The sequence below is a fragment of the Pholcus phalangioides genome, unplaced genomic scaffold (assembly GCF_987345545.1).
Source record: "Pholcus phalangioides strain wild (caught in Gottingen) unplaced genomic scaffold, Ppha-v1.0 ptg000002l_1, whole genome shotgun sequence".
In the NCBI taxonomy this organism is placed as follows: Eukaryota; Metazoa; Arthropoda; class Arachnida; order Araneae; family Pholcidae; genus Pholcus; species Pholcus phalangioides.
This window is the reverse complement of record NW_028301595.1, coordinates 17250434-17276582: the sequence shown is the minus strand read 5'-3', so window position 1 is coordinate 17276582 and position 26149 is coordinate 17250434. Positions and strand designations below refer to the sequence as shown.

The window sequence follows — 26149 nt, the reverse complement described above, 5'->3', positions numbered from 1 at the left end:
GGGGGGAACCCCAAAAAACACCCGTATCAATGAAGAAATGTATGTTTCCAAATGAAGAAAAAGAAAATTTCCCACAGAAAAAAGGAAAAACAATTCCGGGAACATGAAAAGGAGGATAAAAGGGCGAATTTTCCGAAACGTAGAGGACTTGAAATGACATAAAAAAAAAGAGGACGGTTGGTAACCCTAGTATTACTACCTTCGTAGTAATAGCGGAGTGTGAATTCATCCTCGGATAAGTCGCCATCTGGTGGCAGTGTCAGAAGTTTTGTCAGCTTTGGTCCGAGTTAGGTCTGGCTGGCCATGTACCATCCCGTTCAGCGCAACCGAGCTCTAAGGAAAGAAGATTCGTTGGCTTTTGTAGTCTAGAGCGCTCGCCCGGCAAGTGAGTGGACGTGGGTTCGATTCCCAGCAATTTCTTTCCTGGATTTATTTTCGCATCAGGCAGCTTCGAAACCTCCGTATCTATATTTACCTTTTGAAGTTTCACATTTTCGTGTTTTTTCTCGAATTCGCAGGCGTTTAGTTCTTCCAGTTTCCTCTCGAGCTAGAAAGAATACAGAGTCCGTGATTATATATGGTAACAGTAACTTCTATTTAGGCCGGGATTACACTATAAAAGTTCTATAAAAGTTATTTTATAAAACTTGAAAAATGCAAACAATAAGCGTATTGTAAATGGGAATCATCGTATCCGCAGCGTACATCGAACGAATGCGAAATATGCTCATTGGTTTGTTCAAGTTTTATAAAAGATCTTTTAGCAAACTTTTACAGCGTAATCCCAACTTTATATGGTATTTACTGTTTAAGCCGGCATTACACTATAAAAGTTTGATGAAAGTTCGTTTATAAAACTTGAAAATGCAACCAATAGGCGGATCAGTTAAGTTCGCTCGAATATAACAGATGTGCTTATTGGTTACATTTTTCAAGTTTCGTAAAATAATTTTTATCAAACATTCATGGTGCAATACCGGCCTTATACAGTGCTATACGGTGCTACGATATTTTCTCCAAGCTTCATAGGTTGTATGGGTACTCACTTCTTCGTGCAGTGATGCCATTTCGAGCAGCTCTGAGTTTTTCTGCTCGAGCTCAGTTTCCAAGTCCTCTCTCTTCTGTTGCTCCTTCAACCTTTCCTGGACGGAGAGTAAATTGCACAACTTATTACAGCCTACACATATTTTGAAAAGATTGACACATGAGCCAAGAGTCTTTGGCAGTTTCAAGTTCTCTCAACTTGACTCAGATCAGTGGTTCTCAACTTGCGGCCATGTGATCCTTGTATTCTAAGGATGGGGGGGGGGGGCACGACAAGTGGGGAGGAGCCCACAGAGAGCTGTGAAGAAATAAAGCATTCAATAAAAATATGGGTGGAAATGGTGGGACTACTTTCAGAATCCTGCAGTTGTTTATACAGTAGAACCAGCGTCATTAGCCCACGTGGACATGACCTCATATCCATAGGAGATCTACGTGACGAGATCTGTTACTATGATTTTCAAATGTAAGTGCAGTCGACGCTCGTTATAACGACCCCACGTTTTCGTGACCGTTCCATTACGATGACCGGTAGGATAAGTCCCAAATGTTTTCTTAGAATGACTATCATGTATGTTTTACTTTCGATATTACGAACCTCCCAATACGACGTCCATTTTCGACGGGACGAAGGAGGGTCGTTATATGTATAAATATGCAAGTTTTTACTTCCAGCTGAGTATGAGGCCCCAGAACATCATTTCGTCCAGGGACCCACGATGTTGAAAGGACATGCGCGAAAACCTCACGGAAAGGAAACTCACTGAATTCTAGCCCAGAGTGATGTGTCGGGAAGTTGGATTTTTTTTTTTTGTGCGGGTAATTTGGATTGTCCCGTATTTCATATAGACCTATTTTTCCCAGTCCAAAGGGGGGTCACGGGCTGAAAAGGTTGAGAAACACTGACTTATATATATATATATATATATATATATTAGTTTCTATAAACCATATATTAGGTCCCGTAAAAAAAACTGTTCTAGTTACTTCTGCGAGTAGTTTCGTTTTCTCGACTTTTATCTGTTCTTCCATTTCTGTATACAAAGCTTGTACTTGTTCTTCGTGGTCATTGGCTCGACTGCGGTTCAATAACGGGAAGAGGAGAAAAATAAGTCAAGTTATACATTAATATACATTGCGTCCATATCTTATGACCTAAAAATGATCGATCATAAAAACTGCATTGATGCCAAAGCGAATGCACTTTTAGAAGAGACTTGGCCACACCTATGTCACGCGATAAGGGGCCATTCAAGTATTACGTAAGCAGATTTTCAGCCGTTTTTGACTCCCCTCCCCCCTTGTCAGCAAAACACTAACCCCCCCCCCTTCCCCGTCAGCAGCTTAGAATATTTCATATCTTCAAAATGGGGGGTGGTTGATGACGTAACCAACCTTCGAACCCCCCTCCCCCCCCTGTCATCAAAAGTCAGCAAATCCGAAACCCCCACCTCGATGCTGACGTAATATTTGAATGACCCCTAACCTGTGATATATATTTTTTTAATAACTATGTCATGCATATAGAGTGACTAAAATGATCTGCTTAACCAATCATTGAAACGATGTCCTGTCTCTTCAGTTCGAAGTCTTCGAGGCGATTCGTAAAGACCGTTAATATTACCGCAAATATTACGGGGAGTCCCCATTCTGAGAGACGTATTTAGGAGGAGGGCGGGGGCTAAGCGGGATACAGACCAGGGCGGCAAGCTCAGAGGTGTGGCAAATTTGTTTCAGAAAATTAGAATAGGAAGAAGGGCGGTAAAAATTTATATAGCGCCCACAGGTGGCAAAATAATTCTCCTCGGCCTATACTAGAAAGTGAGGGGTCAGTGAGCGCGCGAAAGAGTGTACAAGAATGCGAGTACAAAATAGGTAACCAGTTCAGTGAGCTACAACAAGAGGGACCAGGTCAGTGAACAACCAAAAGAGTGGCCTACAGAGTGTGAGTATACGAGTGACCAGAACAGTGGCCTAGACTGTATAAACATGTAGACCAAAAGAGTGACGACCAAAAGAGTGACCTACAGAGTTTGAAAGTATGCAAGTGACCAAATAGTGACTTGCGGAGTGCGAACGCATTTGAGTGACCAAAACAGTGACTTAGAGAGAGTGGTATCTACTGGATTTGGGAAGGGGGCTAAATGGGCCATTGTTCGGGTTGATAAGTTCAGAGGGCCGGTAAATTTGAGGAATGAATGGTCAAGTGAAGCAGACTAAAATGAGAAATGACGGCAAAGTTTGTATAGCCCGGAGTAGGCAAAAACATTAATCCGCCTATAACGTCGTCTATAGACACGAGTTGGGCGATTAAGTATGTACTCGCCAGGAAGACAACTTGACGATGTTTGGATAAGCTGAAGCCTATAGAACATAGTTTCCCAACCTTTTTTGCCTCCATCACCCCCTTCTTTAGAAATGTTTTTCTCCCATCGCCCCCAACGCAATCTAACCCATAGGATAACCCGTAGCTTGTACCGCCCCCTCCTGGAACTTTCCATCACCTCCAAGGGGGTGTTAACGCCCTCGTTGGGAATCACTGCTATAGAAGATACCGAACCGTCTGAGAGCTGCCCACCTTCTATCCCAATAACGGAAAGGATTCTTTACCAGAAAAGGGTGTGGCAAAGTCACTTTTTTTGTGGAAGTACTTTCGTTCTTACATACAGTCGAATTCCGTTTTAAAGAATTCCGTTATAGCGAAAATCTCGCTTTAACGAACACTTTTCTATATAATCCCCCGGATATATTTACATAGCGACAATGCAAATACCTGGAATTCCTTTATAACGAAATTTTTTCGTTGTAGCGAAGTGTCCGGTCTCTTGGAGTTCGTTATAACGGGATTCGACTGTATGTATTTTTTTTTTTCTTTTCATGCTCACTTTCTCATCGTGTTCTCCAAACATGAATATTCGTTCTTCTTGTTCTTGAGTTCTTCAGTGATTTTCTTCAGCAGGTTCTGGAAGTTCTGGAACATCGTCGGGTCGTCCTTGCGTACGCGATCCCACATGTGCCTTATGTATTCCTCACTTACATAACATGGAAAAAAAACAAAACAAAATAACGAAGATAAAAATGAAAACTCTGTCTGTAGATCGGGGATGCACAACCTTTTCAGTCAGCGGGCCAGGTCTGCGGCATTTCTGCCGCTCGCAGGCCAGAAACTTGCATATATACAGGGTGACCATATGACTCGTATTTTACGGGACATTCCAGTAATTTTGGCCGTCCACACTGATTGCAGAGAAAGATTACAAGAATTGAGACAAGAAATGCCACATAATTGTCAAAAATATATGTTTTTCTACAATGGTGAATTATATTTTTGGTGAATTACATTTCAATCCACTGGGAATTGAAGTGGCCCCTATTCCCATCATTGGCAATTTTTCTGCAATTTGTAGAGATAATTGGCAATTTAAAAAAATTTGACAATTTTTTTGGCCGTAATTGGCAACTTTACCTTGCCTTTAACAATGTATTCGTCTGTAATTGGTAACTTTACCAGCATCTGACAGTTTTCTTCCTATATTTGGTAGTTTTACTTGCCTTTGACACTTCTTTTGCCTCTAATTGACAACTATACTAGTCCTTAACAATTTCAATTTTCTTAGCCATAATTTGACATTTTACTTGCGTTTGACAATGGTGATGATTGACGATGCTTCGCATGAATTCCGATTTCCCGCATTTTTATGGAGGAAATATAGTCAGCCCAGGAATTTATCGTGGCATGTATCAACACGTTGAATGTATAGATACTTTTCTAGCAGAACACCTTTCGCGCGGGCTGGATGAGAGTCCTTTGCGGGCAGCATTTGGCCCCCGAGAAGGAGGTTGTGCACCCTTGGTCTAAATTATACGAAATATTTGAACAATCATCTTTTGATTAAATCGATGGATTCTTACTCCGTGAAAATATTTTGAGCCCCGAAACTGTCCAAGAAGTCATCGAACTCGTCATCGTCGTCATCATCTTCTTGTTCTTCAACTTCTTTGAGTTTGTCATCAGATGGTGGCGGTCCATCCCCATTCAGATCATCGTAGTCATCTTGAAATAACTGACACTCAACTCCAAGAAACATCCCTTGAAATGGTAGATGCAAGTATTATATAACTCGAGATACCTATTTAGCAGAGACTGACATTAGATTGACTATCGATAGAAAAAAATCACGTGACCAAAAAATTACTTACCGAGTCCTTCGGTGAACTCTCGAACCGTCAAGCAGCCGTTCCGGTCCTTGTCCAGGGCGTCGAACACTTCGTCCAGCTGCTGGGGCGTGAGCGGCAGTTGGCCCTGGAGCCTGTACATGTCTCTCTTGGTGGCAAATCCCTTGGCCTCCTTGTCGCACAGCGCGAACAGATCGTGGGCCTTCTGCTTCAGCAAGTCTCTCATCTCGCCAAGGGGAAGTGCTTCCGATCCTGATGAAGAAGATCTTCTCGACGATGATGATCTCCTCCGACGGTTCATCATGGTTGCCTAATCTTATGACTCCGTTGATCGCGACTATACTGAATTAAACTTCAATGACCGTTTTCATGGAGAAGTCACTGTGACGTATTGTTCACCCATCATACATTTTCGTCGCGAACCTCTCTACAAGTTCTACACACGAGTTGAAATTATAGTTTGCTCAAACAAGAATTGTATGACATTGAATACGCTCCACATGGAGAATCATAAACTCGCGTTTAGAAATTGTTTTCTATTGTATTTCTTGGAAATTGGAGAGTTCACTTGCTCATATTGTGATTAGCAATTCAAAAATTGTCTTTAGCGTTTCAGACGCAGTTATATTTGGCAGCGAATCAGTGCAGAATCTGTCACACTTTCAGAGCCAAACTGCAAATTGTTCTGCTGAGTCTCTCGCACAAAATAACAGAGTTTGGTTGGATGAATTTCTAGGCAAAAAAACAAATAAATAAAAGAAATGTTTATATACGCAATTATTTGATAGTTATACAGTACATTATGAAGCGAGTGTTAACGTGACTTCACAGGGGCCGTTCAAGTATTACGTAAGCAAATTTTTAGCCATTTTTGACCCTCGCTTGTTAGCAAAACGCTGACCCACTCCCACCTCCACCTTGTCAGCAAAATTTCGTCATCAGCTCTGCCCCTCTGAATCCTAACTCATATTTTCATAAAGGGTGGTTGATGACGTAAGCATTATCCAAACCCCCCCTTCGCCCTTGTCATCAAAAGTCAGCAAATCGGAACCAACCCCTCCCCCCCCCCATCGATGATGACGTAATACTTGAACGGCCCCGCACTGCATGCAGTTCGATTGAAGGCTATTGAGAATCAAAACGAAACGGTTTCGATCGCAAAATGCTCATGAGCAGCTGTTTTGTGAAGTTGTCTAGAAACTGGACTTACTGCCAAGTCCGGATTTGGACAGGTGCGAAGGGTATGGCCGCACCGGGCCGCTAAATTTTAGGGCCCGCAAAACAGGGTAAATACTTTGATTACATTTCGACTTTAACGTTCTTAACGTTTGACTTGACATTACCTCAACGCAAATAGCTTAAAACTCTGTCCAAACATCTGAAATCCAGATATTAAACCCTCTGACCCTCTGGCCTAGGGTTTTTCATTGAAACCCCCCCCCCCTCCCACGAGCCAAGAATGGTGGATCTAGTGCCCCGGGTATTGGACCAGTAGTGGGGGGAGCTAAATTTATTTATTTTTTAAATTATTCAAAATTACACAAGGGAGACATAAAGCATGCTTGCCCGGTTGGAAGGGCTATCTAGTTGTGGCCCTGGGTAGATAATCAGTTCTCTATCCCCGGCAGCCCCGACGACTATCTAAAGAGTAACATAGGTCTTGGGGGGGGGGCAACGGTCCCCCCCCCCCCCAAATGACGGGCCTGATGTTCCACAAAATAATCGCGTGTAAGGCCAGCATTACACTATAAAAAGTTTTAAAAAAGTTCTTTTAAAAAACTTGAAAAATGCAATCAATCAATAAGCCTATCGGTTACATTCGCTCTAATGTAACCTATGCGCTTATTGGTTGCATTTTTCAAGTTTTATAAAAGAACTTTTTTGAAACTTCTACAGTGTGATTCCGGGCTAAGGGGTGGCGGGAGGGGGTATAAACACAGTTCAAGCGTGTTTACGATTCCAGAAATCCGCGTTGTTTCTGATTGGTTAAAAAAAAACCTGAATTTCAACCTTCATTCAGGTTTCGAACGAAAAATTTCTTGGGGTGTTTCCGATTCCGGCGATCGGACCAATCCAAAGCTACATGAACTTTCAAGCGGCTTTGGACCAATCCGAATGAGGAAACGCTGCACGGCGTGTCGCCGCCTTTGCGCGAACCGGTTGTGAGAAGCAGAAAATTCCTTTCTTTCCAGCTATAACAGATTCCGTACTAGTCGAACTGGTATTTCAACTAGATTGTGAGCGATATATAAATGATACTGAATCACACATGTTGTCAATTTATTGATTAATATAAGAAGAAATTCCCAAGTAAAAAGTTGTGACTTATTTGCATGAGAATTGGTTTTGTTATTGAATATGCACCAACGCCCCCGGGATTACAATATAAACGTTTGATAAAAGCTTTTTTGTAAAACTTTGACAAATGCAACCGATAAGCTTATCGGTTATGTGTATATTCGAGAAAATGTGCCGGGATAGGCTTGTTCGTTGTATTGTCAAGTTTTGTAAAAGATATTTTATCAAGCTCGTGGCTTAATAAAACCGGGATTACACTATAAAAGTTTGATAAAAGTGCTTTTATAAAACTTGAAAAATGCTATTAATAAGATCATCGACAGCATTTTCTAGAATGTAACCTATAATCTCTCTCTCTCTCTCTCTCTCTTATTGGTGGTATTTTTCAAGTTTTATAAAAGTACTTTTATCAAACTTTTATATTGTAATTCCGGTGTAAGAAATATAAAAAAAAATATGCATTATATTAAAACATTGCTTTTTAACGTATATTTTCTCATTTTTAATAAATGTTCTGGAATTTTTAGTGAATACTTTGGCATTTTTAGTGAATATTTTGGCATTTTTAGTGAATATTTTGGCATTTTTAGTGAATATTTTGGCATTTTTAGTGAATATTTTGGCATTTTTAAGTGCATATTTGTGAATTTTTAGAGCATATATCTATAATCCGGGCTCTATAGTGATAAGAATAGATTGGGATGTTTCAGAATTGTCGAATAGAGACGCGAAACTACAGAAAAACAACAAAGCAATGTTGCATTTTGCTTTCAAAAATTTTTGTAACAATTATTTCATAATATATACCCGGCTGGTCCACGGCATGCCCCCCCCCCTCCTGAAGCAGGGCCCCTAGGCTGGGATCTTTCACGGGCCCCTTTACGATGAATTTATAGCGTGAAAAAACAAAAAAAAAAGAGATGAAAATCATCCCAGTCCCCAGGGCTGGAGCCTCGTCATCCCACCCTTTGTGGGGAGGGGGGGGGGGAGCCATGGTCCCCGGGTAACATTCCATTAACATTTTAAATTATTAGTGTAGATTAAAAAAAAACCGATTACTTACTTTATAATCAGCATAAAGATGAGTATCACGATTGACTCATCGGTAAATACTCTCGCAGGGACACTGAGATGTTAGTTCGCAATTTGCCATATTTCCAAACGCATCCGCATTTGCACAAACTTAATTATTTAAATCGGACATTTTCCTGAGAGAGCAGTTGTACCGTATTTAAAGAAGTATGTTTTTCCGTATTTTTTTTTCAGGTAAAAAATAATGAGTGGCTACAAAAAATAAAGGCAACGCGAGCGAAATATTCACTGATAATAGCGTTATTAGAGTCTGTGGCGATGGAGGGTTGCCGCATTTTTTCTTACGTTTCCCCACTATCTAATAAGCCACTCACGACATAATCGCCAAAACGCTCCGTTTTGAAACGTCTCTGAAGGGCCCCTCTATTTATAGTGAATTTGCAGGGTAGAAAGACAAAAAATGATAAGAATTGTCCCGGCCTCCCCCCCCCCCCACAGGACAATAGTCCCGTCCTTGTGGAGGTCATGCTAGGGCCGTCTTAAGAGCATTATGGGGTCCCTCGGGAAAACCGGACTTTCTGAGGCCCCAGCCTCTGCCGCCCTGGTTAGTGACGGACTCGCATCATCGGGGATCCGGGTTCAAACCCCACCGTCACCACAGCGGTGGTCGGCTGAAGTTGGGTTTCTGCGGTTTCCAACTTCGAGGCGCGAATGCTAGCCGATATCCCCGTTAAAAAGTGTCTCGCCGCAGACAGCAACAGGCCTACACAACGTTGCAATTATTCATTCATCACACTTCACTCACTATGAGTTGAGAAAAAAACCTCTTAGTTTAAAAAATTAATTGCAGATGGCAGCACTACACATAACAAACATTACACAGAAGTAAACTTCACGGAAGGTTTGGTGGCGGATCCCCCACACGTAACTAGGGGGGGGGGATGGTGTCCCGGGCACTGAACCAGAAGGGGCGTCGAATTCGCCCTTTAACTGCTTCCTGTACATGCAAGAGGTGCCAAAATTCCGGCTTGCCCCGGGTTTCTACTCGCGAGCACTGTGTGTACCCATCATAAAAAGAAGAGCAGCCTGACGGCAAGTTTGGCATACGAATGCATGAAATGAGGGTAATTTCAGTCATAGCCGGTGATAGACTTGGAAGTCTCTGGGGGCACGTTCATTATTGCTGGGGGGGGGGGGGCACAATGATGATGACGTCAATTCATATATACGCATTAGATCAGTGGACTTCAACTTTGACGCTGACCCCACGCATCTCTGCGCATGATTTCAGTCCTTGAATGCAATTTATACAAGGTGTTTAATTATGAAGTTGATCAAGTGCTCGCGAGCACGAAATCGGACCACGGGCGGTGATACGGGCGGGGGGGGGGGGCAGGGGCGTTCCCCCAGCGTCAAAGGTAAAGCCGACTGACTTAATGTATTTGCGTATACATGAATTGACATCATCATCATCATCATCATGCCCCCCCAGCAATCATCGTGCTCCCACAGACTTTCAAGTCTATGCCGCCTATGAATCGGACGCGATCATCGAGCAGTACTCTGGGTGCTTCAGCGAGCAACGGGTTGAAGATGCCCGGTTTAGTTTACGGGCCATTCAAGTATTACGTCAGCATCGGGGGGGGGGGGTTTCAGATTTGCTGACTTTTGATGACAAGGGGGGGGGAGGGGGGTTTGAAGGTTGCTTACGTCATCAACCACCCCTTTTTTGAAGACATGAAATATTCTAAGCTGCTGACGGGGAGGAGGGGGGGGTCAGTGTTTTGCTGACTTTTGCTAACAAGGGGGGGAGGGTCAAAAATGGCTGAAAATCTGCTTACGTAATACTTGAATGGCCCCTTATTGGGTATAATGGGCACAAAAAAAAGAGAGGATAAACCGCCAATTTGTGGCGAAATGTTGTCACAAGTTGTCGGAAGCACCTGTTACCGTGACGGGAAGTGACAAGAGAGAAACATCCTCCGCACAAATTTTTTTCTCCTCAAATAACAGAAAAGCCAACAGCTGTTCAAATTTTTTTTTTATCATTTCTTCTAGTTTGCACACACACAGAGAGAGAGAGAGAGAGACGTGCTTTTTTGTATATTGTGACATCATAATCCACAGACTATTCCCCTTCACCCCCGCCGCCCTCCAGCCTTGCTCGCTCGTGACGTATCAGAGACATGCGGCTATAAGTGTGACAGGTACTTAATTACACCATAGGCGGAAATAGACTTTGAAGTCTCGGGAGGGAGGGGGGCAAGATGATGATGATGTCAATTCATAAATACATTAGATCTGTCGACTCCATCTTTGACGCTGGGCGCCCCCCGTATCCATGAATTACACACACGACGTGTCGCCCTTCTCCCAGCCAAGACTAATTTTCTTGACTGTTCATTCTTGAAAAGTCGCAGCCACGTCCATATTCCGCTGCGGAACTTTTAACGAATCGGTACATGAGCATGAACGTACAGTGAACCTGACGTGAAATTTGTTTCTATGAATTTTTTTATGTGTGGTGCTGCCACCTGCCATCAATTTTTCTAACTTTGAGTGAAGTATAATGACTAGATAATAGCCCGCCGCTCTCTGCCTCACCGAAAATTTTTTTTAGCAGCTGGTCGAAGACCAGGGCCGTGCTGGAAAACGTGCATGTATGAGTTGCGAACCGAACGTGAAGTTGATTTCTGTAGAGAGGTGTTGCCATCTAATATCAATTTTTGAAACTATGAGTGAAGTGTAATGATTGAATATTTGTACCGTTTTTGTAGGCCTGTTGTTATCTGTGGCGAGACTTTTTTTTTTAACGGAGAGATCGACTCGCATTCACGCCTCCAAGTTGGGAACCACAGAAAACCAACTTCAGCCTACCACCACTGTGATGACTGTGGGGTTCGAATCCGGGTCCTCTCGACCAGTGCCGTCTTAACGCATGGGCCCACCCGGGAGCCTTATAAATGAGATTTGGTTGGAATTTTCTAGAATTTACCTGGTAGGGTTTCAAAAAAGAAACCGCATGGCCCGGGTCCACCACCACAGCGGCTCTTCGAATCACTGTCTGGGTCATTCTTTTGTCATATATACGCTTACACACTCTCTAGGACTATGCCACGAAGCTGGGCTGGAAGAGAACTCGGCAACGGGGATAAGTCCGACGGCAGAGTTCCGGCCACTCTTTTTGTCATCTAATATGCTCTTACACTGAGATGAAATCAATAGGCTATCTGGGTATTATGACTTCTCAACCACTTATATCCCCTTTGGGGACAGAGTGGGAGTCATGTTCTAGTTTTGGTGGTGGATATTATGCCGAAGTGAACCTAGCAAAAAGTGTCATCCCCTCCACGGGGAAACGAACCCGGGCCTTCTTAAGAGAGGCTGCAACGTCTCTACCCAGCAAGTTACGCTACTGTGCGTGTTTTCAGGAGGAAAAGGATCGTCTCTCTGTGGTATGATGATCAGTCAGCACCTCCTAGAGATAGATCTCTAGGAAGTGCTGGATCAGTGCGCTGAGGTCCTGGACTCGATTCTCGGTAGAGAGAATAACATCTCTCCCCCCCCCCCCCAAAGTTCACCTCGGCTCTATATCCAGATAGAGTATTGATTTCATGTCATCATGGCCGAGCGAAAATCATCATCCATCTCTAGTGCTCTTATACTGTTTTGGTAACTAACGTGTTCGCACACACTCAAGTCACTCTTTTAGTCGCTCGTGAACCTGGTTCTTAGTTCTCTAGCTCACTCTTTTGTCCAGTCACCGACCTAGTTATATCCATGCCCCCAAACGTTCTAGGTCACTCTTTTTCTCACTTCCATGCGATTATCGCTGACCTGGTCCCTCACTTTCAAGATCACTCTTTTGGTTATTCATCAGCTTGCTGACAATTTTGATCACTTACACGCTTACACACACACACTCTAAGATAGCGGTTCTCAACTGGTACTCCGTGTGAACTCCCAAGGGGCTCCGCGGCAGCTCGAGAAAAATATAAAAAAAACAGTAAATTCGGAAAAAATAATTATAAGTATTTTTGAATAATAATATTAAATCAGTAACTCTTTGATGGATGAATGCAAAATAGGCCTAACGGGGCTCCTCCACAGAAAGGGCTCCGCGAGTCAAAAAAGGTTGAGACCCGCTGCTCTAAGACACTTTTGGTCACCCGACGCGAACTGGTCTTTCGCGCTGAAGTTCTCTTTTGATCTCTCACTGACCAAGTCCCTCGCTCTCTAGGCAGAGGCGGATTTATGGTTTTACCGCCTAATATGGACTTCCCAAAAATTTTTCCGCCCTTCTTCCATATCAGTAATTTTCTCTCTCTTGACCACTCATTCCTCTAATTTGTCGCCCTGGGCAAACGCCCGCTATAAGCCGCCCCCATAAATACACCTCTGCACATACGTGCTGTGAAAAAAAAAAAAAAAAAAACGGGAAAGACTTTAATGAAAACGTAAATTCAAAGAAAATAAGAAAAAACTATGACATTAAAATTTTTATTTCACAATTTACATACAGTACGAAATAAATCATCGGTACACTTTGAAAAGATAGGAAACGGATTAAACAAAAGAGAGAGAGAGAGATCATTAGGAAAATAAGAAAAAAATCATGTAAAATTGAATAAGAAAATTGTAAAATGTCAAATACTGGATAAAGGAACAAAATATATGGGTTATAGGGGGTTGAGTGCAAGAGTGACGTAAGTCAAGATTTGGTTGATTTATACTTACAGGGAAAGGGTCCCAAGTCTTCAAAAAATTTTGAAAAACTTGCCACTGATTGTACTCATTTGAATATGCACAAAAATGTAAAAAAAAAAAAATCTGGCGAAATTATTACGGGGGACAAAAAAAAAGAAGAAAAATATTAATATTTTAAACGCCAATAGAGTATTTAAAAATCCCGCAACCCAAGTCTTAGAGTGACGTCATTGAAAACAACACATTATAGCCAGTGGCTATTCCAGTCGCCTTAGATCACATATTGATAAAATCGCCTACAGATGGCAATAATACAATTTTCCAGACGCGATAATGCTTCGCAATTCAGCACTCATTTTGACCGACGGGCGAGACGGGAAATAATTCCCCGAATAGAGAATCTGATTCGAGGGGGTGGTGCTAACCCTCTCAATGTCCGTCGCGTGGTTTTTGACTATGGCTACAGAGCCAAAGTCGCTGGCCCCAGGGCACGGGCGGAGATACGGGGGGGGGGGTGCCCCCCAGCGTCAAAAGTGAAGTGGGCAGATCTAATGTATATGTGTATATATGAATTGACATCATCATCATCGTGCCCCCAGCAATAATGACCTTGCCGCCCCCCCCCCAGACTTCCAAGTTTATCTCCGCCTATGCCCCAGGGCTAGTGCAACGCGCACCAAGCTGAAGCCTCACCCCACTATACCGACCTGGAAAGCATAGCCTGTCAACAGTAGAGTAAAACTAACCTGTCTCCTGACAAGATAATTTCTAGTAATCTCAAACGGGAATTTCTTTGTTCTGACATATTATTTCAAACTGACTTGCACCACTTGTACATTCTCAACACCCCCCCCCTTCCCCACAATAACGAAATATAATCAATATAACGAGTTTCACTACAAATACTATTTCCGTGGTTACGAAAAAATAGGAACTGTTTTTCAGTGAGCAAAGTTAGTTCGACTTATTTCAAGGGTGTTATGTGCTTCTCCTTAAATCAGTGTTTTCCAAAGTAGACAATATTCGCCCCCCAGGGGGCGATTGAATGGCCCGACAGCGGTAGAAGCTATGGGCTAGTATGGAATCCTATGGGTTGAGTTGGAAGTAATGAGGAAAACAAAACCATGAAGAAGAGAGCGATGGAACAAAAAGTTTCGGAAACTATGCTCTAAATTGTAAAAGATGAATACAAAATAGAGATTCGACTCCTATTGGGTATGAAGTCTATTCGGTTCGGCCGAATATCTGTGTAAATCTAAGCACAATAAACTCTGATTAGAAAAAAATTACCATATTGTAATGTGTATAAGGACCCCCCCCCCCCAAATTTTTGGGCTTGAAATTTGCAGGGGAAAAAATAAATTTCTCAATAATACTATCCATGCATAAGGAACAATTTCTATTTTTGGCAAAAAGGGGGTTCCTCATACACGTTAAAATACGGTATATTAATAGGAACTTTTCCTGTACATTAAAAAAGTTCACTGATTGTATTTCATTTTGTGTAGTGTATATCCGTTTCTGTGAAAGAAGTTATGTCAGGGTGAATTTCTACGATTGGGAAAACATGCAACTGAAAACAGAATCCTACTGCAATGAGGTGGAAGTGAGTATGAATCATACAAGTTCAATAACTGAAGGATGTTACATAGACAAGATGCCTATTAAGGTACTAAGAGGGGGGCAACGAACATCTAAAGAAGAAAAAAAATTAGAAAATAAGTCGTTAATTTTATAATGCATTGCTTAGTCGAGAGTAAATAACGGTTGAAATTTTCTTAATTAGATGTAAAATTACAACAAAATAATAATAATAATTGATTCTGTAAGTAATATTAAAATACAATATATCATCAATTACATTTTTTTCGATTGTTAGCATAAATATTAACGTCTGCATAATTAAAATTAATTCAATATCAATCATTTGAAATCACCAGTACTTTCACTTTCAATCAAAAAAAACACCAATTTTATTTATAATTGCGATGAATTTTAAGAAAATTGATAATTGGCCAAATCACTGTTCGTCCCATTCTAAATACAAAAGACTTCGGGACACACGATGCTTGTATTTTCACAGTTTCTGAGATTCAGCCATTTCCAATGTGGACTGTGATATAGTTATAGCAACGAAACTTACTTCACAAACCAAATACTTCACATGATTTGTGTCATGGTCTGCAGAATTAATAGCGCTCGACTCTATCATGGCCCACTAAGTTTGAGCTTCATATGTTTATAGTCAGCATTAAAACAATGAATTTTTAGAGTTGTATATCATTTGATTCCAACATGACATGACATCTCATATCAAGACATTGGTTAAACACACACCCATTATGATAAATTGCATTTTAAAATAATACATTTTATACTGTCTGAAGACCACAAAAATATCAAATGCCAGCAGTAAATCCAACCATTGGATTTACTTCAGCAGTACATATACTAAAATCGAATCGATACAGAGAAGATTAGCATGCCCCCCCCCCCCGCAATGCAAATCAAATCCTTTCTGCGGTTTTTCTGACTTCAAGGTGTGAATACAAACCAGTCTTCCGTTTGAAGAAGTCTCTCTGCAGAGATCATTCAGACCTTGATACTTTACATAACAGGACTGGACACAGATGGCAGCGCCAGCAAGAACACAAAAGAAGAACAACTCGGAAAATATAAAAAAGTTACGTGGCCACACATACACACATTCCAACATACACTGAATCGTTACAAAAGTCTGAGAGGAATGTTCACAAGGTTCATGACAGTTAAGTAATCCAGTAAATCTAATCCCTCTTTTTTTGATCTGATTCTTCCATCGGAATAACTTGACCATACACGCACCTTGTAAAAATTACTCTGGAAAATTTCTAATTAATTGGCATGCGCAGGAATGCGTGTTCTAAGTGTATATGGGGTACCTAACGTATTCAATGTTGTCAGAGTTATGAATGTTTGGTGTTGCTGCCACCTGTCTTAAATATTTTGAAGTGAAAATGGCGGATGCCTGGATTTCGATCATTTCACCTGAATTATTAATGGTTGTCAAATAATCTAACTTTCTACAAAAGGCACCTACTTCAAACTTTCAATATTGACATAAACTTTGATCTTAGGCCAGGATTACACTATAAAAGTTTCATAAATTCATAGCTGCCAACTTTTGAAAATGAAAATTCGGGAGATTTTCGCGCACACCCGTATTTTATGCTAAAACCACTCCCTAATAAATACAATAGGGATTTTTCCAAATAAAATAGGGATTTTCCAAATATAAAAGTTAGAGCGTAGGGAATAAAATACCTACTCAAAAACTGAAGTCAAATTAAAATAGGGATTTTACACACATGGAAGTTAAACCCTTGGGAATAAAATTCCTACGCAAAAAACAAGTGAAATTGGAGGCCAAAACTTCAATGATGTAAAAATAAATATTGTGTTCAATCAGAAACGCTGTGAACAAACATTCTGCGGGAATGACCCCAAAATCATCGGAAGATGAAGGAAAACACCGTCAATTTTTTAAGACCACTGACTTTTTGTGACACTTGCTTGATGTTTTTTTTTTCATTTCACGAGTGATGATGGCAGTCTTTCCATGACGGATGTTTATGTCTGTAACACAACTTGTACAAAAAGGAAAAGTCGGCCCTCTTCTGGAACGTTTGATGGAAGGAAATTCATCGGAATAAGTATCTTTAAAATTGATTAAATATGTTTTTGTTTATCAGTATTCGTGTTTTGTTATATCGCACGTTATAACAAAAGAAATTTTGACCACATGCGCGTGACTATAATCTTCAATTATTATCCAGGACTATTGGCTGCTAAGCCATTTCCCTGCACGATAAGACAAACAACTTTCTTGTTACCATCAGAGGGTTTGTAAAACTTCCTTAAAAAGGGAATTTCCCCATTTACGACGTGTGACGTCATTTCGAAAGGGAAAAAAAGATGCCCCACAAGTAGAACTCCTTAATACACTCCGTATATGAAGGCGTCTTACCCACAAGAAATTCCTTAGGGATTGTTTTCATAAGCGGGGATTTTTTTTAATGAAGCAGGGAATTTTAAGGGACAATTAGGGATTTTTGTGATTTTCGTAAAAATTCGGGAGATTTAAGAACTTTTCGGGATGTCGAGCGATGAAGGTAAAATTCGGGAGATTCCCGAAAAATTCGGGAGACTTGGCAGCTATGATAAATTGATAAAAAATCTTTTATAAAACTTGGAACAACCATAGGCTTACTGTTGCCTTTGTTATTGCTCATTGCCTATTACTGGAAATGCACTCACTATTCACCTCGCTAACAGCAGTACATTGCAATATAGCGATATGGGCGGAGTTGATGTTAGGTGAGGTAATATGCTTTTTGGTCAAGTTTTGTAACTTAATCAGTTACATTCGCTCGAATATAACTGATACACATAGTGGCTGCATTTTTCCAATTTTGTAAAAGATCCTTTATCAAACTGTCACACTGTAATACCGGCCGTAACATTAATTGACGATTACTAGATTCTTACGGGACAGCTATATATATACGTCATAATCTGATTGATAATTTTGATTGCCAATTGGCATTGATTGTTTAGATTTTATTTATCTGTCATATGATTTCATATTGAAAATATTTTTTTTTAAACGTTGCCTTCGTCCAAGGAAACTATGTTTCGTTGTTTTTATAAGTAATCCATCCATCGGTGGTCGCCCTAGGCTTGGTAGGTAAAGAACTTGCTTCTAACGTTCTATGCCCAGATAATGAACCCATGGACCTTGATGGTAACCTTCATAGTGGAAGACGAGCATCTTACTACTGCACCACTTGGGCGCATAATAATAAAAATGCTGGATATCAAGAGTACATTCATTTGGATGTGCAAAATAGCAACACGAAAGTACACTACAAGGCCTTTTTGTATTCCTCTATCAATGTGTGTGAAATTGGAACGGATCGAAAAATTGCACGACAAAACATGATGCCATACAAAAGCAACAGAAATTTCTTAGCTCGTTAAATGCTAAGATATTATTTCTTCTCACAGTGGACTTGTCCAAGTTTTGACTACTTCTTTTCCCCCCTGATCCCCTTGTGCAACTTAGACCTGTCCCTTTTTGGTTCTCACCTATGACGAGAACTTTCACCTTCTTCTCCGCCGTTCACAAAAGCCTCCAATTGAATTCGTAGCAAAATAAGTAAATGCTAGATTTGTGTTGTCGGTATCAAACTTCTGGACAAAAATGTTTCTATATAGTTAAAAACTATCATTTCATTCTGATTATTCGCTTACTCCCCCAACATTAAAAAACTTTTGTCCATACAGGTGCGAATTCAGGGCGATGATTAATAATTTGTGAATTGTAAGATTTGTTGTTTGTAAGATTGTCCCGTATTTTACAGGACAGACCAATTTTCCCTATATTTATCCAACTCTTAGAAAGAGGGATAGCCCATCTCTGGATCCACCATTGTGTCCATAGAGTTTTATGGAATGGTGGATGATGCGGGGCGGAATACATTACATGAATATTAATACTGTAGGATTTGGATTGGAAAGTTTGTTCAAAGTTACGCACAACTTCCAGGAAAAAAATTAAACTCGAGGCACCGCTGTACATAAAAAGAACTAAGCCAACACATTTAAGAGGCAGAGGTCCTTTCTGCCCAGAGGCCTCTAATCATTCGCTCTACAAAACCTGACTGCATATTTCCCCTGAGCACCAGCTATCCTGGGGGAAACTTCAGAGACAACCAGCTGCTAGATGGTTTGATCGGTCTTTCGCCCCCTATACCCAGGTTCAATGATCGATTTGCATGTCAATCGCATGGGAACTGCTGCAGTTCCCTTTATTACAGTTTCCTCTAGCTTCAACCTGCTCGGGCATAGTTCACCATCTTTCAAGTCTTTTCTATAAAGATAAAAGAAAATCGGAAAATCTGGTTTCAGACCAAAAGATTTCGATAAGGATAAAAAAAAAAAATCAGAAGAACTGGCACCTACATTTGCACATCTTGCTTCGAGTCAGGAAAGCGCAAAATTACAACTATCATCCCAGAAAAGAAAATAAATCAAACAAAAATTACAGATGGCGACAAATTATTTTGAGCAAGAATTGTAAAATGGGAACACTACAAAAAAAAAATGCAGTGAAACATTTAAATGTTCTTATTTTTTTGGAAATTTCAGCCCGAATGGTATTCGGGCTGAAAAACAAAATAAAATAAATTTCTTCAAACGAATACGTCAAAAATTACATGCGTTCAGTTCTTCACCTTTTGCATCAACAGATAGGGTTTAGTCTTGTTTGGATCAGGTGCGGTCCGAGCCCCTCTCTTTTGCACAACCGGTGACTCAATGCTTCGTTTAAAGCTCTGGTAGTAGCCTCAGTCGGATTGGCATTTTTCCAAAGAACGAGCGCTTTTTTAGCTTGACTGATGTAGTCACCTGGTGAACTCTGCCTTATGCAGTCTATCTGCTTCTCTGTTAAATCAAGTTCACGAGCAAATACTGGCCATGACCTATGCAGCTTTAAGCTCAACAACCTGATCGCTTCGTCAAGATCATTTGTATCCCCTAAAAAAAAAATGTATATATATATAATAATAATCATGGGTCTGATTCAGAAAAAGAAAATGAAACGTGAAATACTTTGCACGAGAACTTCAAAAGAGAACTCCAGGCTGAAAAAGAGCACATCCTGTTGTGTTACGACAAGGGTGCTCAACCTCTAGGATTGCTAAATGCTGCTCAACGCAGGCCACTTCACTGATTTGAAAACGTGAAGAGGGGCCATTCAATTGAGTGATCTGGAAGAGCGCTACATAAGTAGTGATATGAAAATGTGCCGTGGGTCAATTGAGTGATCTCATGAACTGTGCCACAGCTGGTCATTCAAATGATCTGGGAATGTGTCACAGGTAGCCAAAGGCCTCTATAAATATGCCGCTATGATCTGTAAATATGTCATGGGTCACTCAAGGATCTCGGAATGAGCCGTGGGTCGCTTTAGTGATGTGAAACTGCACAGCAGCCCACTTGAGTGATCTGGAAATGTGCTGCGGGACACCTCAGTGCTCAAGAACTATGCAATTGGTCAATTCAGTGCTCTTGAATTGCACCGCAAACACTTAAGTGATCTGTGAATTTGCCGTGTAATCACTCTAGAATCTGTGAATGTGCCTCAGAAAGCTTGAGTGATCTGTAAATATGTGGCCACGGGCTTATTAAGTTATCTGGAAATGTGCCACGGGTCACATAATTGATCTAGAAATATGCAGTGGGTTGCTCAAGATAGAAATGTGCAACGGACCACTTTGGGGGGTGCATGGAACTGCACCGCCAGTTACTTAAGTGATTCGGTTACGGGATACATCAGACAACCCAGAGGGCCACATTTGGCCCACGGGCCATGGGTTGAGAATGTATATGATAAAATATAAACGAGATTTGAAAAAAAAACTTGCGTTTGTTCACTCACCAGTTAGTTGAATACTGTTTCTGGATGGCAGGTATGCTTGAGCGTCTTCAGAATACAAAACCGGAGGAGACTCTGTTACAACCTCGCACAACGATATTTCTGGATCGCTCAGATCTTTATGACAGATAGAGCACTCCTCGTTTTCTTCACAATAAAGTTTCTTGTAAGTGTGGACAGCGTCTACAACTTTTTGATTGTTTAAGATACTTCCTATCCTCCTCAGATAGCTAACACATCCGCTGTTGATGCAATCCCTCTCTTCCAGAATTGATAAAAGTTCTTTGGGTGTCTTTATGCGGCTGAAAGCCCTTTTCGAGGCAATATCTTTTTTGAAATACGACTTCAGAGTCTCCAATTGATTGCTCGTGCATTCGTTGGCCACTAAGTCCTTCAGATTGGTGTAGGGATTGGTAGTGACAGCCTATTTGGAAAAATAAATAATAATAATGTATTTTTAAAATAAATTGAACTACACATATCTAACAACTTGAAAAAAAAATTGTGCCGTATGAATAGGAATTTTACACGCCCGATGTCTCATGCCCCCTAACAACATGCAACATAGCGAAAATGGAACACATGGGTGGGCGAAAAGTCCATAGTGCACAACACATTTCAGAAATTAATTTTTGTTTTAAAAAATCAGCCGACTCACATAAAGTAGTGTGGTTTGCACTGATATGCTTACAATGCGTAAAGTTTTGTTTTCGCTGAATCAAAAAAAATTCTTCACAATTTCACTCACAGGTGGCACTGTATCATGAGAAACTTGACATTACACTCACATTAAACTCACATTACACAGAATGAGAGACCCAAACATTGCATAGTTATTTTTCGTTAGGATTTTTATTAACTTACATAAAACTTCCAAATTCTGATATGGGGCCGTTCAAGTATTACATCATCATCGATGTGGGGGGGGGGAAGAGAAGGGGTTTAAGATTTGCTGACTTTTGATGACAAGGGGTGGGGGGGGGGTTTGGATAATGCTTACGTCATCAACCACCCTTTATGAAAATATGAGTTAGGATTCAGAGGGGCAGAGCGGATGACAAAATTTTGCTGACAAGGAGGGAGGGAAGGGGGTCAGCGTTTTGCTGACAAGGGGGGGAGGGGGGTCAAAAATGGCTAAAAATTTGCTAACGTAACACTTGAACAGCCCCTATACAGTGGAACTTCCGCCAACCAAAAACAAAAATTTTCAAACAAATTTTGATTTGATATATGAGCAACGATTGTACTACAAGCAAGAATTTTACGCTCTGTTTATTTTCGTTTCACATTGTAAGGAAATGCACTATGTAGTTGTAATTGTGTTAAGGTGTGAGTGGCTGCAGACACCCATACTTTTGCAGTATTTTGTTTTTTGTTCTTGTTTTCAGTTAACAACTCTATTGATAATGGAGTTGGTTGATCCTAACGGCAGGATCGTTTACTATTCTTGTGATGTCATGACTTGGTCCTGACGACCTTGACCATGATGCCAGGGGTCGTTCCCTCCATTTTTCTATGATGTCACCTGAAACCAAAGCCTGGGATTGGTTGACTCCTTTGGCTGCCGTGGTTTTTTCCGCTATATAAGAAAGGTGTGCTGCTGCGTCGATGGTTCTCTGTTCACGCGCTGTTGCCGGTTACCTCCACGTTACGAACTTAGACCTTTTTTTAAGATGAGTGAAGCCTATTTCTAAACCTAGAAGTTTTGTAAGATGACCGACGAAACAGGGACGTGACTCGGTGTGTCACAACATACACATGTAGCCTACTTTGGAAAATTACGAGTAATATTCTCCCCTACATTTTCTAATCAGTGCAGAGAGCAACAGGCGTACAACAATACAATTATTCAATCATTAGACTTCACTCACAGTTAGAAAAAAATGAAGGCAGATGGCAGCACTACACATAATAAGCATTACACAGAAACAAACTTTATGTCAGGTTCACTATATATATATTCGAACATTTACCAATTCATTAGAAGTTACATAGAGGAATGTGGACAAGGTGCATGCATGGGTTTTGTGGTACAGGCTCTAGTCAGCATGCCTCAATAGAAAAATTACCATGTGTGAGCGTGACGGTTTACAATAGGGAACAACATCGTAACTACGCATATGTGCACTCAAAGCTTTTTTTTATTCTGCGTCCAATTGTAGCGACTCTTGTTTTTGTACTTGTGCTGCAACAAATAACTTCCATGATCCAACATCACAGAACTCTACAAGAAGCTTAGCACAATATAAAAGAAGGAAGAAGAATAAGAGGGTCAAATACAGCAAGAGGAGTTACGAGAGTAACATCGTGCACTGCCTCAAAATCATTGATATATAAAATTGATTTTCTGTGTGTGTGTGTGTTCTCTATACAAATCAACAATTTTTGATACATCGTCGCCAAATTTTACATATATACCAAATGGGACTCGACTTGAACGATAGACCACTCTAAAAGTTTGTCAGAGCTGGGCAAATGCCTGGAATGGGAGAAAAACTGTCAGGCAACAGTAATTTCTCAGCCTCAACAATCACTTTCGAATGTTTACTTTGGTTACCGTGGCTCCTTAGCAATGCGTTTCTGACGTGCATATGCCTTTACAATGGTGTGTCACTTCTTTAATGCTGCCAGTACATGCATAATAGTTTATGCCTTTATAATGGATTGTCACTTTTTCAATCCTCTTAGTAACTGAAGAAAACCCGGGCAGCGCAAGGTATTATAGCCAGTCATCAGTATGGAAACAAAAGCTAAGGACGGGATCTCGTCTGAGAAAGACATACATGAAACACATGACATACCGAACGTCCATTTGCGTTCAAGAATGAAGAGAAAACAAGCCTAGTTCATGCAGTTATGGTCATAGCAACAAAATTTTGAACAATTCAAATACCAACATTCACTTTTATGCATTGCTAAGTGATTGGCACAGTAAAAAATTATGAATGGTGTTGCAACAGTACCTGTAGCATGATAAACGCATACAAAGAAATGTATGGAAACAACCAATGCAGATCCCATCAGTGCCGAACCCGAAGGTAGGGCGCAACAACCCGTTGATAAGATCTTTCTTGATTTGTTTAAATCCTGCGCCTGGATTTATAGTGCTACAGACTGTTCTAGTGCCATTTAGCGGTTTTTTACTGTGCCAATCACTTTGCAATGAACAAAATTGTATACAATGAAGTGTATAAAAATGAATAAAAGAAGCTGAAGTTTTCGAAATTTTATTGCTGTGAGCCCAACACCACTACAGAGGGGTTTCTTTTTTTCTGGGGAGCATTTTCATTTTATTTTTCATTCATTTCAATTTCATTCGTATTTGTCAATTTATGCGGCCACTACAGCTCTTCCTTTGTGGATATACAAGTTCCTAGTGGCAGCATAAATGAACTAATGCGAATGAAATTCGAGATATAGGTGTGGAACAGCTAATCCCTTTCTTCTTTGGTGATTTCCTTTGTAGCCTGTTGGTGCTTTTCTTCCTGGTTGGCCATTTTTTGCAACTGGTGTTTTTTTTTCTTCTTCTGTCGGCTATCATTATTTCCTTCGCATTGCCGTTTTTCATTGTTGGGTGTCATCCGAAGATGACGCCGCTAGTAATAATATGCATTTGTATAGACGCACAGTGTTTGAATCAATTGAGTGGTTAGAATTTTGGATCTTATTTTGTGTTTGTTTATACAATGTATCATATATACCGTTTTTACTAGTATGCTACATTCAGTTATCTTGTTAGAAAGAGCCAGAGTGGCATGGTGGTAAGATGCTTGCAGTCTACCGCTGGAAGATTGCCGTCAAGTCCAAGGCTTGATCCCGGAAAAGAATATTGGTAAGATATTTTCCCTAATAAGATTGAAGCAACCACCAATAGATGGCACCTTCATTTCCAACCCAACTCGTTAACTGCAGTAAATTGTGTATAGCGATATGGCCTGAGTTGGTGTGTGGTGAAATAGTAGTGTGTAACATCTTGTTTACGATATATTTCTCTCTACGGTGTTGCATTCATATTTCCATTTTTTGTATATTAGCGTTATAGTTTTGATTTTGCAATCATGTTTTTATTGAACGTAGAGAGCTTTTTTTCGCTCTGATCATTGTAGTATTTAAAAAGAGTCCTAATTTTTGCATTATTTCCAATCCCTATATGATCTAAGATGTAATATTTTCAATCTTGATCCCTTATTTAGTCCAAGAATGTTTTGTTTGTTATTCATAATTTTTTTTGTTTTAACATGCAAATAGTATGATCCCTTTTTGACGATTTTTTTTTTCGTCAGCGAGAAAGACGTCAAAAACCATGACTCTGTTTTACTCTCGGCAACTTCTCGTCATTCTTTTGTGCATTTTCCTCACCAAAGAAAAATTTCCAAACACATTGCTAAAAGGGATTATACTATAGCTGCCTTCTCGGAATCAATTACAACTCAAGATTTAGTTAGACAAGTCATGAACCCCCCCCCCCCCCCACACACACACACATGCTACAGCAGGAGCCCCAAGGCTATGATCCTTGGCGGGAAGGGGGGGGGGGGCCTGTAGAGAATTTTTAGTATGGAAAAACAATTACGAGAACCACCCCTCAAGGGTGGTGGGGGGGGCACCCTTGTGGGGAGAGGGCATGAGAGACTACACAATGTAAACAAACACTGTCATGATTCACAACATCAAAGCACTGATTAAATAATCATCGATTATCAAGTAAAATAATTACCACTGCCTCCATCATTAAGATAAGGATTGTAATAATTACACTCTTACAAATAATTATTATTATTACAGGTGAAAATTATATATTTTTACCCCTAATCATACTAGATAGCACACTTACCATTGCCTATTGATGTTTAAATTTTGAATTTATTAATTGATTTAAAACATTGAGATAAAGTGTTCAACGAATTTAATCAAAGATAAAATTAAAACTTTAAATAAAGGTTTCTTTTTTTCTTCCTGTACAAACAACACATCGTTAAACGGATCACGTGCAAATGAGCTCAAGAAAAAATTATTTTCCCCCACATAGACACGCAACTGCGCAGTACGTTGACAGCCAATCAGATCCGGAGTTTAATCTGGAAACTCATACTTATGAAAATGAGAAAGGTTTTCTGATTGCTCAATAGAACCAGACTCATATTACGTCATTGCAAATCAGTTCAAATACAAACAAAGAGAGAAAGGACTGGAGTTTTATAGAGCATTCAACAATTTTATTTACAAAGTTAGAAATTATTTTACATAAAAAGCATGTTATTAAATTAAAAAAAAAAAAAAAAACACATTAAATCATAGAAGAAAAGAAATAAAAGATATATAAATGATCAGTTCAAGTTGGTTAATATGTTAAACTTCGTTGGCAGTTCATATGGCATCGTTCGTTGTTTTTGTGTTACGAGAGACTTTGGTTTA

The 26149-nt window shown here is 40.3% G+C and overlaps 2 protein-coding genes across 3 annotated transcripts in view; both read right to left on the bottom strand.

The window, feature by feature from the left end:
• The window catches only part of LOC149089590 (EF-hand calcium-binding domain-containing protein 4B-like), a 29244-nt gene extending 20380 nt beyond the window's left edge, over nucleotides 1–8864 (bottom strand). Inside the window, exons 1-7 of one of the 2 annotated variants that reach the window (XM_089239275.1) lie at nucleotides 8582–8864; nucleotides 5245–5952; nucleotides 4957–5134; nucleotides 3930–4076; nucleotides 2032–2122; nucleotides 1047–1142; nucleotides 476–547 (exon numbers count right to left, since the gene is read on the bottom strand). In XM_089239275.1, the coding sequence (XP_089095401.1) occupies nucleotides 476–547; nucleotides 1047–1142; nucleotides 2032–2122; nucleotides 3930–4076; nucleotides 4957–5134; nucleotides 5245–5524 (864 nt within the window). In that variant the 5' untranslated portion in view covers nucleotides 5525–5952; nucleotides 8582–8864. The remainder of the gene's footprint in view (nucleotides 1–475; nucleotides 548–1046; nucleotides 1143–2031; nucleotides 2123–3929; nucleotides 4077–4956; nucleotides 5135–5244; nucleotides 5953–8581) is intronic. The other variant, XM_089239285.1, reaches the window with a different exon arrangement.
• A 9192-nt stretch (nucleotides 8865–18056) lies between these two features.
• On the bottom strand, nucleotides 18057–25729 carry Fadd (fas-associated death domain protein). Its single transcript, XM_089239261.1, has 3 exons — nucleotides 25569–25729; nucleotides 20738–21158; nucleotides 18057–19833 (listed from the first exon to the last, which is right to left on the bottom strand). The coding sequence occupies exons 1-3, from the start codon at nucleotides 25569–25571 to the stop codon at nucleotides 19541–19543; spliced, it is 717 nt and encodes a 238-aa protein (XP_089095387.1). The 5' UTR covers nucleotides 25572–25729; the 3' UTR covers nucleotides 18057–19540.
• Nucleotides 25730–26149: the final 420 nt, after the last annotated feature.

Coding starts and splice junctions, on each gene's coding strand:
- Fadd (XM_089239261.1), bottom strand. Junction 19,834..20,737: donor AAACAGTATTCAACTAACTG/GTGAGTGAACAA, acceptor TTTTTTTTTTAG/GGGATACAAATGATCTTGAC.